Source organism: Chlorocebus sabaeus, chromosome 12 (genome assembly GCF_047675955.1).
Source record: "Chlorocebus sabaeus isolate Y175 chromosome 12, mChlSab1.0.hap1, whole genome shotgun sequence".
NCBI lineage: Eukaryota > Metazoa > Chordata > Mammalia > Primates > Cercopithecidae > Chlorocebus > Chlorocebus sabaeus.
Genome location: NC_132915.1, coordinates 113,165,067 through 113,177,368, shown reverse-complemented (window position 1 = coordinate 113,177,368; position 12,302 = coordinate 113,165,067). Strand labels below are relative to the sequence as shown.

The following is a 12,302-nucleotide window of genomic DNA, read 5'->3' as shown; positions in this document are numbered from 1 at the left end:
GGTGCCATCTGGTGCCAGGCACAGGGTCCCTAGGAGCCCAGAAACTTCTGGTCCTCATGAAACAGACCCACACTTGGGGCAGGGCTCTTTGAGGCTGGGGAAGGAGTGTGGCATTTGGAGCCAGGCTGTCTGTGATTTCCCACGGTGTGACCTCGGAGCTTGTGTCACTGAGCCTCGGTGTCCCGGTCTGTAAAATGTGGCCACGACAGTGCCCGTCTGGAGAGGCTGGCCGGAGGACCAGTGAGCTGACAAAGGTGGGGATGCTCTGTGTACAACCAGCCCTGGCCCCCAGGGTGCCCCTGCACCACCCCACGGAGTGCCACTGTGTCTGGGGCTTCCCAGGGCAAGGCCTGAACCCATGCTGTGCCCACAGCCCTGCCGGGTGCAGGAGGGACCTGGGAGGGGCCCCCAGAGTCAATGTGAACCTGCAGGGTGGGTGCAGCTGTGGGACCTGACCCTGGATACTGGCAGGCCCCATGGGGCTAGTCATGGAAGGAGCCTGCAGGCCAAGCCTCAGGGCAGACAGGACACTGGGGAGCCCTGGGATGGGTTCACAGGAGGGAGCACTGGTGGGTGCCCCAGGTCTTGGCCAGCCTGAGGGATCAGGCCCTGACTCCAAGATGCCCTGGAGGACAGTGACCGTGGGAAGAGCAATCAGGCCGTCACCAGGGCCCCCTTATCAGACCCCAAAGGGCTGAGTGTGCACAGCCACTCCCTGGGGCCACTCCTGTGCTCCCCCACCCTCCTGCTTTAGTTAGGGTCTGGGGGGCCCTGGAGGTGGTGACGCACAGTGCAGAAGCCAAGGACAGAGTTCAGAGACTGGGAGGTGTGGCAACACGTTTAATTCTGTGGTCAAGCTAGCCTGTCTGCAAAGCCTGGCAGATGGCACATCACCAGGGGCTGCCGCAGAAGCAGGCAGGGCTATCCCCAAAAGGGGTGCAGGCAAAGGCGGGGGCTCCGACATGGTTGCTGGAGGTAGCAGGCCCCAGGCTGGGAGTGTTCAGTAGCCATCGTTAGCCCAGGTAACCTCGTAGTCGGGGTACTTGGCTTTGATTTTCTCAGTTGAAATGGCGTGCTGGGCAGGACCATAGGCCTGGAGAGAGAAGACGCCTGCTGGCACCACCTGGACCCTGGCTCTGGGCATCCAGCCACCAGCCACACCAGAAGCGAGTGTGGGAAAGGGACAGTGCCTGGGGGTGGCAAACCCACCATCCCAACCGCCCTTGGGGGCTCCCCTGGGGAGAGGCGACCTCCACAGGCAAGCAAACCTTGAGGGTGGATCCTGGGGCTTGAGGCACCCAGAGGGACGCACGTGGCTCTCATCTGCTGGTGGTTTTTGTGAAGAGCACGGGCGGGGACTCTGAACTCCACCCAGGTACTGACTGCCTCTGGGGGCCCAGGGCGCAAAGTGCTGGAGGACAGCTAGAGCCCAGCAAGGCCTCCCGGGGCAGGGAGAGGGAACGGCAGGCCATGTCTGGGGGTCTCCCTCCCGCCCTTCAGGTCTGGCATGTGCTCCATGGGGGAACGCAGGAACACAACTGGCCCTGGAAGGAGGGCTCTGCCGCCCACCCTGGGAGAACCCCGGGAAGCCTGCGTGCTCATCTGGGGCCACGGGTCAGGGCAGCAGACTCAGGTGGGCCTGAAGCTGGAACCGGGGCCTCCAGCAGGGCGGGACGGGGCTGCGGCTCACCATAGAGTAGCCGTACACGTGAATCTTCTTGTCCTGGCTCTGGTGGGAGATGCGCCCGCCGCCCAGACACTCACAGTCACAGCCCTGCTTCTGCATGTCGCCCGACACTTTGTCGTAGATGTCCGCTGGGATGGGAGGGCGACCTCAGGACGTGCCCTGGCCGCCCTTGGAGGCCGCGGGAGGAACTCCCGGCCGAAGGGGTCTAAAATCCCAGGTCTGAACAGCCTCTTCCCCAGAGGAGACGAAGCCCCTTGAGACTGGGACAGGGATGAATGAGAGGAGGGTGGAACCGGGGCGGGCTCGGGGACTGGGAGACTGTCGTGAGGCGGGGGGTCAGGCCGGGTCACGCCTTTTCCGCCCAGGACCCGAGCCTGGCTCAAACGTAGCAGGGGCAGGGCTGGGAGCAGAACGCAGTCCGCAGCCCGCAGCGCCGCCACCGTCCCACCAAGCCCCGCCCCCGCCTCGCCAGCCCCGCCCCTCGCACGCCGGCAGGCCCCGCCCTCACCATGGTACTCGGCCCACTTGTAGCCGCGCACGATCTCCTTGCTCTCCGCAGCCGGAGCGCCGGAGCGTGGAGCCGAGTGGACTCGGATCAGCACATACTTGAAGACGCCGTCGGAGTCGATGTCCACATCAGGAATGTGAGCGAGGTCCGCCGCCGCCATGTTCTTCGTCCCGGAGGCCCCTCCTCCCACCCGACCCGGGGACCGCTTGTACTGCGGAAGGCGGGCTCTGAGAAAGCGGCGGCCAATCCCGTCGGGGAATGCTGCCCAGGACCCAGCGCCTCAGCTAATTGTATCGCCGACCGAGGCATGCGCTAACCAATCGCAATCCAGTTCCTTGCCACCTTGCGACCCCGTCAGCCCCACTAGCCCCACTTAAAGGAAACGTGGAACCGGGAATGGGGGGTGATTAAATCCAGCCAGTGGAAAAGTTCCTCTCCAGCGGGGTCCAGTGGCACCCTTGGAGCGGGGCAGTTAGGCGGCCCGCGAGGCTGGGGCAAGGAGGGAGGCCTGAGGGACGTCCCAGCCCTGATCTCCTGTCCCGCACGTAGTCCGAAGACCACCCTCCCCGTGGCCCCCACCGCCCGAAGGCCTCCCCCTCCTCCCTCCACCGCCCGAAGCCCTTCTCCTCTCCCCCCTCCACCGCCCGAAGCCCTCCTCCTCTCCCCCCTCCACCGTCCGAAGCCCTCCTCCTCTCCCCTCTCCACCGCCCGAAGCCCTCCTCCTCTCCCCTCTCCACCGCCCGAAGCCCTCCTCCTCTCCCCCCTCCACCGCCCGAAGCCCTCCTCCTCTCCCCCCTCCACCGTCCGAAGGCCTCCTCCCCCCAGCCTCCACTGCCCAAAGGCCTCCCCCTCTCCCCTCTCCATCGCCCGACGGCCTCTGCCTCCCCTCTCCACCGCCCGAAGGCCTCCTCCTCCCCCCAGCCTCCACCGCCCGAAGGCCTCCCCCTCTCCCCTCTCCATCGCCCGAAGGCCTCCCCCTCTTCCCTCTCCATCGCCCGAAGTCCTCCCCCTCTTCCCTCTCCATCGCCGGAAGGCCTCCCCCTCCCCCCTCCACCACCCGAAGGCCTCCTCCCCCCAGCCTCCACCGCCCGAAGGCCTCCCCCTCTCCCCTCTCCATCGCCCGAAGGCCTCCTCCTCCCCCCAGCCTCCACCGCCCGAAGGCCTCCTCCTCTCCCCTCTCCATCGCCCGAAGGCCTCCCCCTCTCCCCTCTCCATCGCCCGAAGGCCTCCCCCTCTTCCCTCTCCATCGCCCGAAGGCCTCCCCCTCCCCTCTCCACCGCCCGAAGGCCTCCCTCTCTCCCCTCTCCATCGCCCGAAGGCCTCCCCCTCTCCCCTCTCCACCGCCCGAACGCCTCCGTCCCCAACCCCGCTATCCGCACAAGGAGGCAACAGCAGCCGCTACATTCAAGTTCTATTTTACTTGGTTCGAAAGCTCTTGCCTCCTGGAAATTATTTCTGTCCAGGGGCGTTCCTGGCCGGCCCTCGGGGTGGGGCCGAATGCAGAGGCCCTGGGGCAGGGGGCGCGGGGCGCGGCGGCGGGTGGGCAAGCGGGACGCCTGGCCGGTGCAGACGCGCGGGGACGAAGTGGGCGCGCCGGGTGCGAGAGCAGGAGCGGGGGCGGGGGTGCCCAGTTTCTCTCACTTGGTGTCCCCTTCCCGGCTTCGAAGTAGGGCTAGGGACTCCAGGAGGGCCCTTGCGTTTGGCCTCCACACCTCTCCCAGACACTCCACCCTCCAGAGAGCCCCGGGCGCGGACCAGGGTGCGCTTGGCAGGCAGGTGGAGGCCCGGCCCCCGGGCTTGCGCCTCCGCGCCCGCAGGACGGAGTGCGGCCAGAGCGGGTGTGCGGGGACCTCTCGGGACGGGTCAAGCCCCTTCAGGAGGGTTTCTGTGCTTACCAACTAGCTCGCTCCCTCACCTGCTCGCACCACGCTTTCCCCTCCAGGCTCCCACCTGAGAACACCCCCTGTCCCTTGGTCCTTTCTCTCCTAGCCAGGTGTCAGCTCTGGCCAGGCCCACGTGCTCTGCTACCCCTGCCCAAGTCCCGTGCCCTTTCGGCTGGGAGACTCGCATATCGGCCTGAAGACCTCCCTGCGGCTTTTCCCAGCTCCTGCAGGGCCCAGACTGCAGCGACTGGAGGCGAGGGGACGACAGGGCGCGTGGCGTGGTCAGCGTAACGGATCCGACCAGCGGGAACGCACCGCGCACCCTCGGCCCTGCCCACTGTCTCGCCGGGACGCGCTCGTGCACACGGACGCACGAAGGTCGACCAGGGTGTTCTCCAGAGAGGACGCACCCCAGCTGCGGGAGGCGGGGCGGGGCATGTTTAAAGTGACAGACTGGGCTTTGGTTACGTCGGGCTTCCTGACGAGGGGAAACCGGAGTCGGGGAGGCTCCAGCGAGAGCCCCGCGGACCGACGGGGACCGGATCTGTACGGGTGGGGTCTGTGCAGTAGTGACCCCTCCGAGTGAAGGCAGAGCTGGGCGGTCCTCAGGCCCACCCCGCCTCCCAGCGGGGAGCACCGAGGGCGAGGACCGGCTTCTTCTGGGGATCCTCGAGGGCGAGCTGGGAGAGGGAGGAGACCTGGGAGAAGGGAGAGGGGTTACTGGGGGTGGCAAGGCGAAGAACCCGTGAGGAACACTACAGGAGCGGAGGGCAGGGGGGTGGGGGCCTGGGCGGAGCTGGAAGCAGTACTGAGCGGAGCTTGGAGGGCCAGGGAATTAGAGGCGGGCCTAGGAGAAGCCGGGGTGGGGCCCTGGCGGGGCTCGGGGAAGGCCCTGGGTGGGCCGGGCGGGGCCTGAGTGGGCAGGGCAGGGTTCGGGCCAGCGCCTGAGCTGGGCCTGGTGGGCTCCGCGCCTCACATGATGTCGTCCAGCAGGTTGGCGCTGGCCACCCAGTCGAGCGCGCGCGGCTCGGAGGCGGCCATGATCATGCACATGAAGGGGCGGCCGGTGCGCCGGTCCGTGGGGTAGATGGTGGTGGGCGTGAAGCGCCTGTTGGCCTCCACGAACTCGCAAAGCTGCTCGTAGACGCGCGGGAACTCGTGGCGGAGGAAGACGCCGCGCAGCCGCAGCTCGCGCTGGATGTGGATGAAGGCCACCTCGCGCGCGCGCCGGCCCGCCTCGCCGTCCTGATCCAGGCCCGCCGTGCCAGGCGGCGGCGTCAGGATCAGCGTCTCCATGTCGGGCTCGCGGCTCCGCGCCGGGGGCGGCCGCGCCGGGCTGCCGGCCGCCAGCGCTACCTTGGCGAACTTGCGCACTGTCGGCCCGTGGCTGCGTGGCGCGGGCGCCGGCAGGGCGGGTGTCCCCGGGGGCGCGGCGCTGGGTCCCACGGCCACGGATACGCTGAGCAGGAAGCACTCTGCCGGCTCGTAGAGGCGCCCAGCAGCCGCCAGCTCGCGGGCGTAGCTGCCCAGGGGCGCCGCGTGTGTGGCCAGCTCACGCAGCGATAGGTAGGTGGGGGACAGCAGCAGCCCCTCCAGGCCAAAGCGCAGGAAGTTGTCGGCCGAGCCTGGACTTGGGAAGCCCAGGAAGAGCACGCCGCGGCCGCGCGACAGGAAGCCGACACGCGCGATGCGCGAGAAGGCGCGGTGTACCGGGCCGCTGTCGCGGCAAAACTGCAGCACGTGGCGGCACACGCTGCCCACGCGGCCGTACACGCAGCGCGCCTTGTGGGCGTCCCAGTCCTCGCGGCGGCACAGGCGCGAGCAGTAGTAGGTGTAGCAGCTGTGGCAGGACTTGAAATAGAGGCAGGCGTTGAACATGGTCTCCGTGCGCCGGCAGCGCGCATTGGAGCAGGTCATCAGGTCGTCCTCGTCGGCGCTGGGCTCGGGGGACGCGTCGGCCGCCTCTCCCCGGGCCGCGGGCTCCTCGGCGCTGCCGGCCGAGGCGGGGGGCGAGCGTGGCGGCGCCAGCGCGGGGGCCCCAGAGCCCGCGGGCCGCGAGTCCAGCAGTCGGCGCAGCTGGGGGCCCAGGCAGTCGGCCGCGGGCTCTGAGGCCTGGCCGGCGGGGGGCCGCGAGTCGATGACCAGGTCCGTAATGAGCTCGTCTAGCTGCTCTAGGCTGCGCTGGCGGCCAGGGGTGGGGCCCTCGGGGGCCGCGTGGGAAGGTGGCCGCGTGCGGCCCCCGGGCAACTCCCAGGCCCTGGTGCTCGGGCGCTCGGTGGCGCGCAGGTCGTTGTCGGTGATGGTGATCTCGGGCGTCACGTACCAGTTGCGACCCAGGCCCTCGCCCGCGCGGCCCTTCTCCGTCAGCGACGTCTCGGACAGGGACAGTGCGGCGTAGCGTCTGGGCGAGGTGGACAGGTTCACGACGACGGGCGGGCGACGGCCTTCCGGGGAAACGCCTCGCGGCTCCTGCACTTCGCGCCCCAGCAGGTTCTCGTAGCTGCGGCCGCGGCCCAGCGGGTCTTCTCGGCGCGGCCCCGGTGCCAGAATGTTGTCCCAGGAGCGCGAGTAGTGGCGGCTGTCGGTGACCAGCCGGGGCGGACTGGTGCCGGTGCCGCCGTGCCAGGAGGCGAGCAACGGGTCGGGGTCAGAGGGCGGCGCCACTTGCAGGGTGCGGTAGGATCGCGGGCCCCAGTCCGCCCAGGCCGCGCTGCTGCGCGGGTGCGGGTACGTCCGAGCCAGGACGTCGCGCTCCCGGTACCGTCCGAAGTCCTCCGTGTAAAAGGGGCGGGCGGTGGAGTGGCTCCGGGGCTCCTCGGAGACATAGCGGGGCCCGTAGGGCAGGCCGTAGGTTCGGGGAGCCTCACCATAGTAGGAGCGGGAGGGCGGTTCCTGGATTGGGAAGGTGCGCACCTCTCCTGCGTAGTAGCCGCCCATGCGCCTTGGACTGGGCCCTGGGAACTCCTCTGACCGGTAGGGCCTGGGGCAGTAGGCATCGAAGGTTGGGCCGGGGCTGGCCGCAAAGCTGCCCCGGAAGCCTTCGGGCTCCTCTGTGTAGAAGAACTGGGTGGGGCCCGGCGGGGTGGTGAAGGGCAGACTGCGGCGCTCAGCGTAGTCCCGGGACCCAGGCAGGGGCCCGTCGCAGTAGAGCGCCCGGGGGTCCGCACAGTATAAGTCGCTGGGTGTCGGGGTGCGCGACAGCGCCATGTGGCGGGGCCCGGGTACCGTGAGGCCGTGGAACTGCGGGGCGGGGCGGGCCCAGGGCGCGGCCTCGGCGGGCCCGCAGGACCGCGAGCCCCGGGCGGCGTGCTGGAGCACTGCGTCGTCCGGCTTGATGTCCAGGCGGCAGCGCACGTGGGGGGCGGGACCCGCGGGTGGCTCGGGAGGTGCGCAGCGGCCGCCGGCGGCGCACAGGGGCGCCATGCGGCCGGGGCCGCCCCGCTGCGGCTGCAACTTGATGGGGTGCAGCTCATTGGCGAGGGCGCGGAGCGCCGGGTACGCGGGTTCCCGGCGCGGCGATGCCTCGGCCCGCGCCGCACGCTGGGCCTCCCGCCCTCGGCGGGGCAACACTGGCGGCGAGGCGGGCGCGGGCGTCAGGCCCGGGGGCGCACGGGGCGCGCTCTTGGAGCGGGCGCGGCGGCGTGGCTCGGCCTCGCGGGTCCGGGCGCGCGGCACAGCGGACTCCGGGGGCGGTGGCTCCGGCAGGGTCTCCATGGCCGGCCCGTCCAGCGCCTCCAGGAAGTCGAAGCTGCGGCAGTGGCGCTTGTTGAAAGGCGCGGGCTCAGCAGGCCGGGCCACGGATCGCTCACATGGCGGGCGCCTGGTTGCGGGTCCCGGGGCCGCCACCTTGATGTCCTGGTACACGGTTGACACCAGCAGGTCCGGAGGGTCCGTACGGGTCATCTTAAAAGAGGTCCCCAGGCTGGCGGCTCCAGCTCACACTGCCTTGCGGGGCTTTTGCCCTGGGGGGAGACGCGGGTCAGGGCGGCCCCCTCCGCAGCCCAGGCCCCGCTACTCCCCCACGCTGGCCCGGCTTACCTGGGGCGCAGCGGGCGGAGTAGCCCTGGCTGCAGGCCTGGGCCGAGAATGCGGGCGCTTCCTCCATGCCGGGGTCAGAAGCACCTGCGGGAGGAACCCAGCTGTCCAGGCGCCCAGGTCCTGCCCCTCCCCCGTCCTCTCCCGGCGATGGGGCGGGCGGGCCAGAAAGGCTTAGCCGTGGCTGTGGTTCCCGCGGCGGGAGCTCCTGCGTGAAGCTCCAGGGCCTCCCCTCCCCCGACTAGTGACGGCGGGGCCGGCTCGGGTGGACCCCTTTCCGGGTGGGGTAAGGGAGTGGGGGCGTGGTCCTGGGGGCTGCGCCCTCTGGTGTCCGCAGCTGGAAGGACGGGGCGCATTTGGGCCTTATAGGTGTTGCCCCACGAGACATTAGTGACTGTGCCCCCGTCACAGCGCCCACCGCAGAGCGACCCCTCCAATCGCGCACAGTCGAAGGCGAGTCGCTGGGTCTCAGCCTTAGCTAGCTCTGCACCAAGCGGGTGACACCAACCACCCCACCTGCTGGCCAGGCCGAGCACAGAGCCCCTCCCCCAGCACTGCAAGGACCCACGCCTAGGTGCCCTCAACTTCCCGTGAGCTTCAGGCCAGAAAAAAGTCCCCAGAGAGCATACCAGGGCCCTAAATCTCCCTTTCCTTTGCCGACACCTCTTCTGACCCCAAGTATCTTTGGGTGGTTGAAGCAAGGCCCCAGCTTTGTGTAAACGCACAGGACACCCCCCTAGGGTGTGCACGGCAGTCCCAAGTCATCGAGCCATGAGCTCGTGGCAGCCCCTCTCCCCTGAGCTGCGCACCAGGCCCCGAAGCTGCCCACTGGGGGTGGGCAGGGCGGAGGGTGGGGGAAGCCCCACTGCTTTGCAGGAGAGAGCCCTCCCCACTTTGCTGAGAAGGTTCCATGGAAACCTGTGTTTCTTAGGCCCCCACGCTGCAGGCTGGCCAGGGTTCAGATGTGGACTGCCAGCCCCTCTGTGGTCCCAGAGCCAGCTGGGGGGTGCATCAGAGACTGGCCACAGGCCTGGCCTCTGCACATACAACACCTGGTCTGGAGGGGTCTACCCCAGAGTGAGCCGGGGGAAGCGGGTACCTAGCCAGGCCCCTCGCGCGGCAGAACCTCAGGTGGATGGGCCTCTCGGGGTCTGGCCAGGTCCCCCCTCTGTGTCCCAGGTGTGCAGGGGCTTCCTGCCGGCAGGGCTGTTTTTCTGGGTCAGGGCCACAATTCCCAGGTCTTGTCCCCATCCCAGCCTCCCGCCCACCCCATCTCCCCCCTCCACCCCACCCGTGGCAGGACTGTCCACCCTCCTGCTCCCTCTTTCATGCTAAGCCTAAGGCCAGGCCGGAATCCGGCCGGATGACAGGGTGTGAGGCTCCACCCCAGGGAGGCGACAGTGGGCCTTGCTGGCTGAAGCTGTGGGTGACACCCTCTCCCGTGGGGATGGGGGTGGGGTCGGCCCCTTCGTGGGCCCAGGGCCTTCTGGAGCCCACCGAGATGGCTGGAGGCCTTCCCCACCTCCCGGCCCTGCTCTGGCTGGGAGCGGCCCTTCAAGGGATACAGCCGGTGTTGCCTGGGGGCGGGGACTCCCCATCCTTGCGGCCGCCCTAAGGCAGCCTCCCCCGCCCGTGACAGTGACACACTCAGCAACTCGGCCCCCAACCCCTTACCTGGGTGCTGCTCCGGCTGTGCCCCGGTGGGCTGTGCCACCCCCAGGTCGGCTCCTCTGTGTCCCCGGCACTGCTGCGTCCCCGGCACCGGCAGAAGCTTCCAGGCAGCAGCGCGGATCCTGGCCTGGCTGCTCAGTGCTGCCCCCAATGGCAGCTGAAAGACCTGTACTTAAAGGGGCCGCGCCCAGTGGGGGCTGCACCGTGGAGCTGGGGATCGTGACTGCACAGGTTCCAATTTGGGGCTGTGCGGAGCACAGGGTCCCTGCAGCATCCCCAAGACGCAGACCTCAGCGTCTAAACAGGAGCCCTGTGGCCCGGAGCAGCCTGCCAGTCCCGCCAGTGTCACCCCCACACACTTGCCTGAGAGGAGGGGCCCCAAGCCCTGGCCTGGGCTGCAGAGATTGGTTAGGGGCATCTTGGAATTTGCATCTCCTGTTGGGCGAGGCAGGAGCAGATGGGCTTCTCCCTGCCCCATTGGCCTTTCCCCAGGCCCTATCTGCTTCGAGGCTGCCAGTGCCAAAATCTCGGTGGGTACCTGGGGCCAGATGGCCTCTGCAGCCTCCTGTGTCCCCAGGATGCCATCCTCTCTGGGTGAGGCCACTCCTGCATCCGGTGTCTGCCAGCCTGGGAAGGCCTGCACGTGACCTACCGTACCTGCCTGGTAATGTCCTCGTCCCACTCTGCCAGCCCCTCCCCAAGGCATTGGGCCTGGAAACGTTCTAGCTTGGCAGAGGAGTGGGTAGCCGATGCCCTTGGCTCTGAAGGGCAGGACCTACACCATTCTGCGTTGTTCAAAGCAGGGCCCACTGAAACCCCAATATAGCCGTCCATGGTGTGACCCTGGCAAGTTCACGTACTGTTGACCCATTCTCACACCAGGGGAACCTCTGAAGCCCACCCTGACCTCATAGGCTGTGGGCTCAGGGGCCAGGCTCCTAAGCTTGCTGTGGCCCACAGCACCTGTTCAGGGACCACAGCGATTGCCCCACACCCTGGGGTCACAAAGCTCCCAGGCACAGGAGCCTCCAGCTTGGCCACCCCCTCCCCTTCACTGGCGCACTCTTCCTGCCCGCCCTGCAGGGTTCTCATGGCAACGGTAGCTGTGGGGGTGGAGGCTGGGCGCTGCTGACAGCTGGAGGGGGCAGGGGCCTGAAGTGGGGGGGCAGTGCTGCAGGCGGCTGCCTGGGAGCCATGCAGACTGGACTTCCACCTCATGGGGCCACGGACCCCCAAGTGTGCTGGCTGCAGCTGCTGAGCCCTGGCACAGGTGGGCTGGGATGTACCCAGGGTGTGGCCAGGGTTGGTGGGATGTCCTCACAGCATTGCTGGGCAGCCTCCTGCCTCAGAGGATTTCCCTGACAACCCAGGCAGCCTGGGCCCGAGGCAGTGGGAGCAGGTGCAGGAAGAAGAACAGACACACGCAGAGTGAAACAGGAGTGCTTTATGGTCTGAGTGGAGTGTTTGGGAGGAGTGCCTCCCAGCTCCTGCCTGTGGGCTCACCTGAGCAGGGGCGCAGCCGAGGCCGCTGTGGGAAACAGCCCCCGCCCCCAGGAGAGGCCCTGCATGCTGCCTTCGGTCTCTCGCCAGCCGTGCCTAGCGTGGGGCCTGGGCTGCCCTTTAGGGTGGGTCTGCACACCCATGTTCAGGGCTCCCAGCCGGAAGCGGAGCCATAGGCATGCTGCGGCCCTGGAGGGCAGGTGAGCATGGAGGGCAAGCAGGTGCCGGGGCAGCGTGTACCCCACAGCCAAGCGGCCCCTGCCCAGCCTCTGTAAACAGACCCTCATGCCCCTGGGCCTCAGTCACATCCCTGAGAAACACTGGGGACTGGCGGCTCTGCCCCGAGAGGGCCAGGGTGTCCACCGAGCCTGGCCAAAGCCAGCTGTCCCCTCCCTCCTTGCAGAGCAGGCTCACACCGGGTCTGGAGGCCCAGTCCGGGGACCGCCAACGCCCGACCTCTTACAGCTCAGAAGTGCACACGGCAGCCACCGGGCAGCAGCAAAGGCGATGGTGCAGAGGCAAATGCCTCCCCAGGCAGTGACAGGCACGCCCCCCACCCCAGGGCGGCCACTGCCCCGGTTGGCCTAGAGCTCCTCATAGTCGCCACCCCCAGGGTGGCGGCCGCCCGGGGCCCCACCCCCCAGGAAAGCCTCCAGCTCATCGGCAGCCGTCCTCTCCCTGCTGCGTGGGGGCCGCTGCTGCCGCCGCCGCCGCTCCTCCTTGCCCTCCTCCTTGTCCTTGCTCTTCTTGTGTTTGTTCTTCTTCTTGGCAGCCTTTTCTTCCTGCCCAGGAGCACAAGAAGGGGGGTGCCATGGAGTCACAGGAGGCCAGAGCCCCAGTCCCAGGACCGCATGCTGCCCAGCCCTGGCCCACCAACAGAGCCCTGGTCCCAGGACCACGCACCGCCCAGCCCTGGCCTGTTAGGAAGGGGGGAAGCTGGTACCTCTTTGCCTTTCTTCTTCTTCTTCTTCTCCTTAGCGGGGGTTTTGCCCTCCTTACCTACACAGACAGGACAGAC

At 68.5% G+C, this 12,302-nt stretch overlaps 3 protein-coding genes across 6 annotated transcripts in view; all 3 read right to left on the bottom strand.

Moving 5' to 3' along the window:
* Positions 1-825: 825 nt before the first annotated feature.
* PHPT1 (phosphohistidine phosphatase 1) lies at positions 826-2,718 on the bottom strand. The gene is made up of 3 exons (XM_008005568.3): positions 2,196-2,718; positions 1,691-1,815; positions 826-1,093 (listed from the first exon to the last, which is right to left on the bottom strand). The coding sequence occupies exons 1-3, from the start codon at positions 2,353-2,355 to the stop codon at positions 1,001-1,003; spliced, it is 378 nt and encodes a 125-aa protein (XP_008003759.1). The 5' UTR covers positions 2,356-2,718; the 3' UTR covers positions 826-1,000.
* Positions 2,719-3,594: 876 nt separating this feature from the next.
* AJM1 (apical junction component 1 homolog) lies at positions 3,595-11,105 on the bottom strand. The gene is made up of 3 exons (XM_037987033.2): positions 9,788-11,105; positions 8,117-8,200; positions 3,595-8,040 (listed from the first exon to the last, which is right to left on the bottom strand). Exon 3 carries the CDS (start codon positions 7,979-7,981, stop codon positions 5,051-5,053), a length of 2,931 nt encoding a protein of 976 aa, XP_037842961.2. The 5' UTR covers positions 7,982-8,040; positions 8,117-8,200; positions 9,788-11,105; the 3' UTR covers positions 3,595-5,050.
* Positions 11,106-11,208: 103 nt separating this feature from the next.
* The window catches only part of RABL6 (RAB, member RAS oncogene family like 6), a 32,660-nt gene continuing 31,566 nt past the window's right edge, over positions 11,209-12,302 (bottom strand). For 2 of the 4 annotated variants that reach the window (XM_008005578.3, XM_073022106.1), the window contains exons 14-15: positions 12,228-12,283; positions 11,209-12,066 (exon numbers count right to left, since the gene is read on the bottom strand). In XM_008005578.3, the coding sequence (XP_008003769.2) occupies positions 11,869-12,066; positions 12,228-12,283 (254 nt within the window). In that variant the 3' untranslated portion in view covers positions 11,209-11,868. Of the gene's footprint in view, positions 12,071-12,227; positions 12,284-12,302 lie in introns of all 4 variants that reach the window. The other 2 variants (XM_073022104.1, XM_073022105.1) reach the window with 1 other exon arrangement.

Excerpts from the sequence above, each read along its gene's own strand:
- PHPT1 (XM_008005568.3), bottom strand. The coding sequence starts at position 2,355 with ATGGCGGCGGCGGACCTCGCTCACATTCCTGATGTGGACATCGACTCC. Across the intron at positions 1,816-2,195 it reads CAAGTGGGCCGAGTACCATG|CGGACATCTACGACAAAGTG; the intron begins GTGAGGGCGGGG and ends CTCCCATCCCAG. Across the intron at positions 1,094-1,690 it reads ACGTGTACGGCTACTCTATG|GCCTATGGTCCTGCCCAGCA; the intron begins GTGAGCCGCAGC and ends TTCTCTCTCCAG.
- AJM1 (XM_037987033.2), bottom strand. The coding sequence starts at position 7,981 with ATGACCCGTACGGACCCTCCGGACCTGCTGGTGTCAACCGTGTACCAG.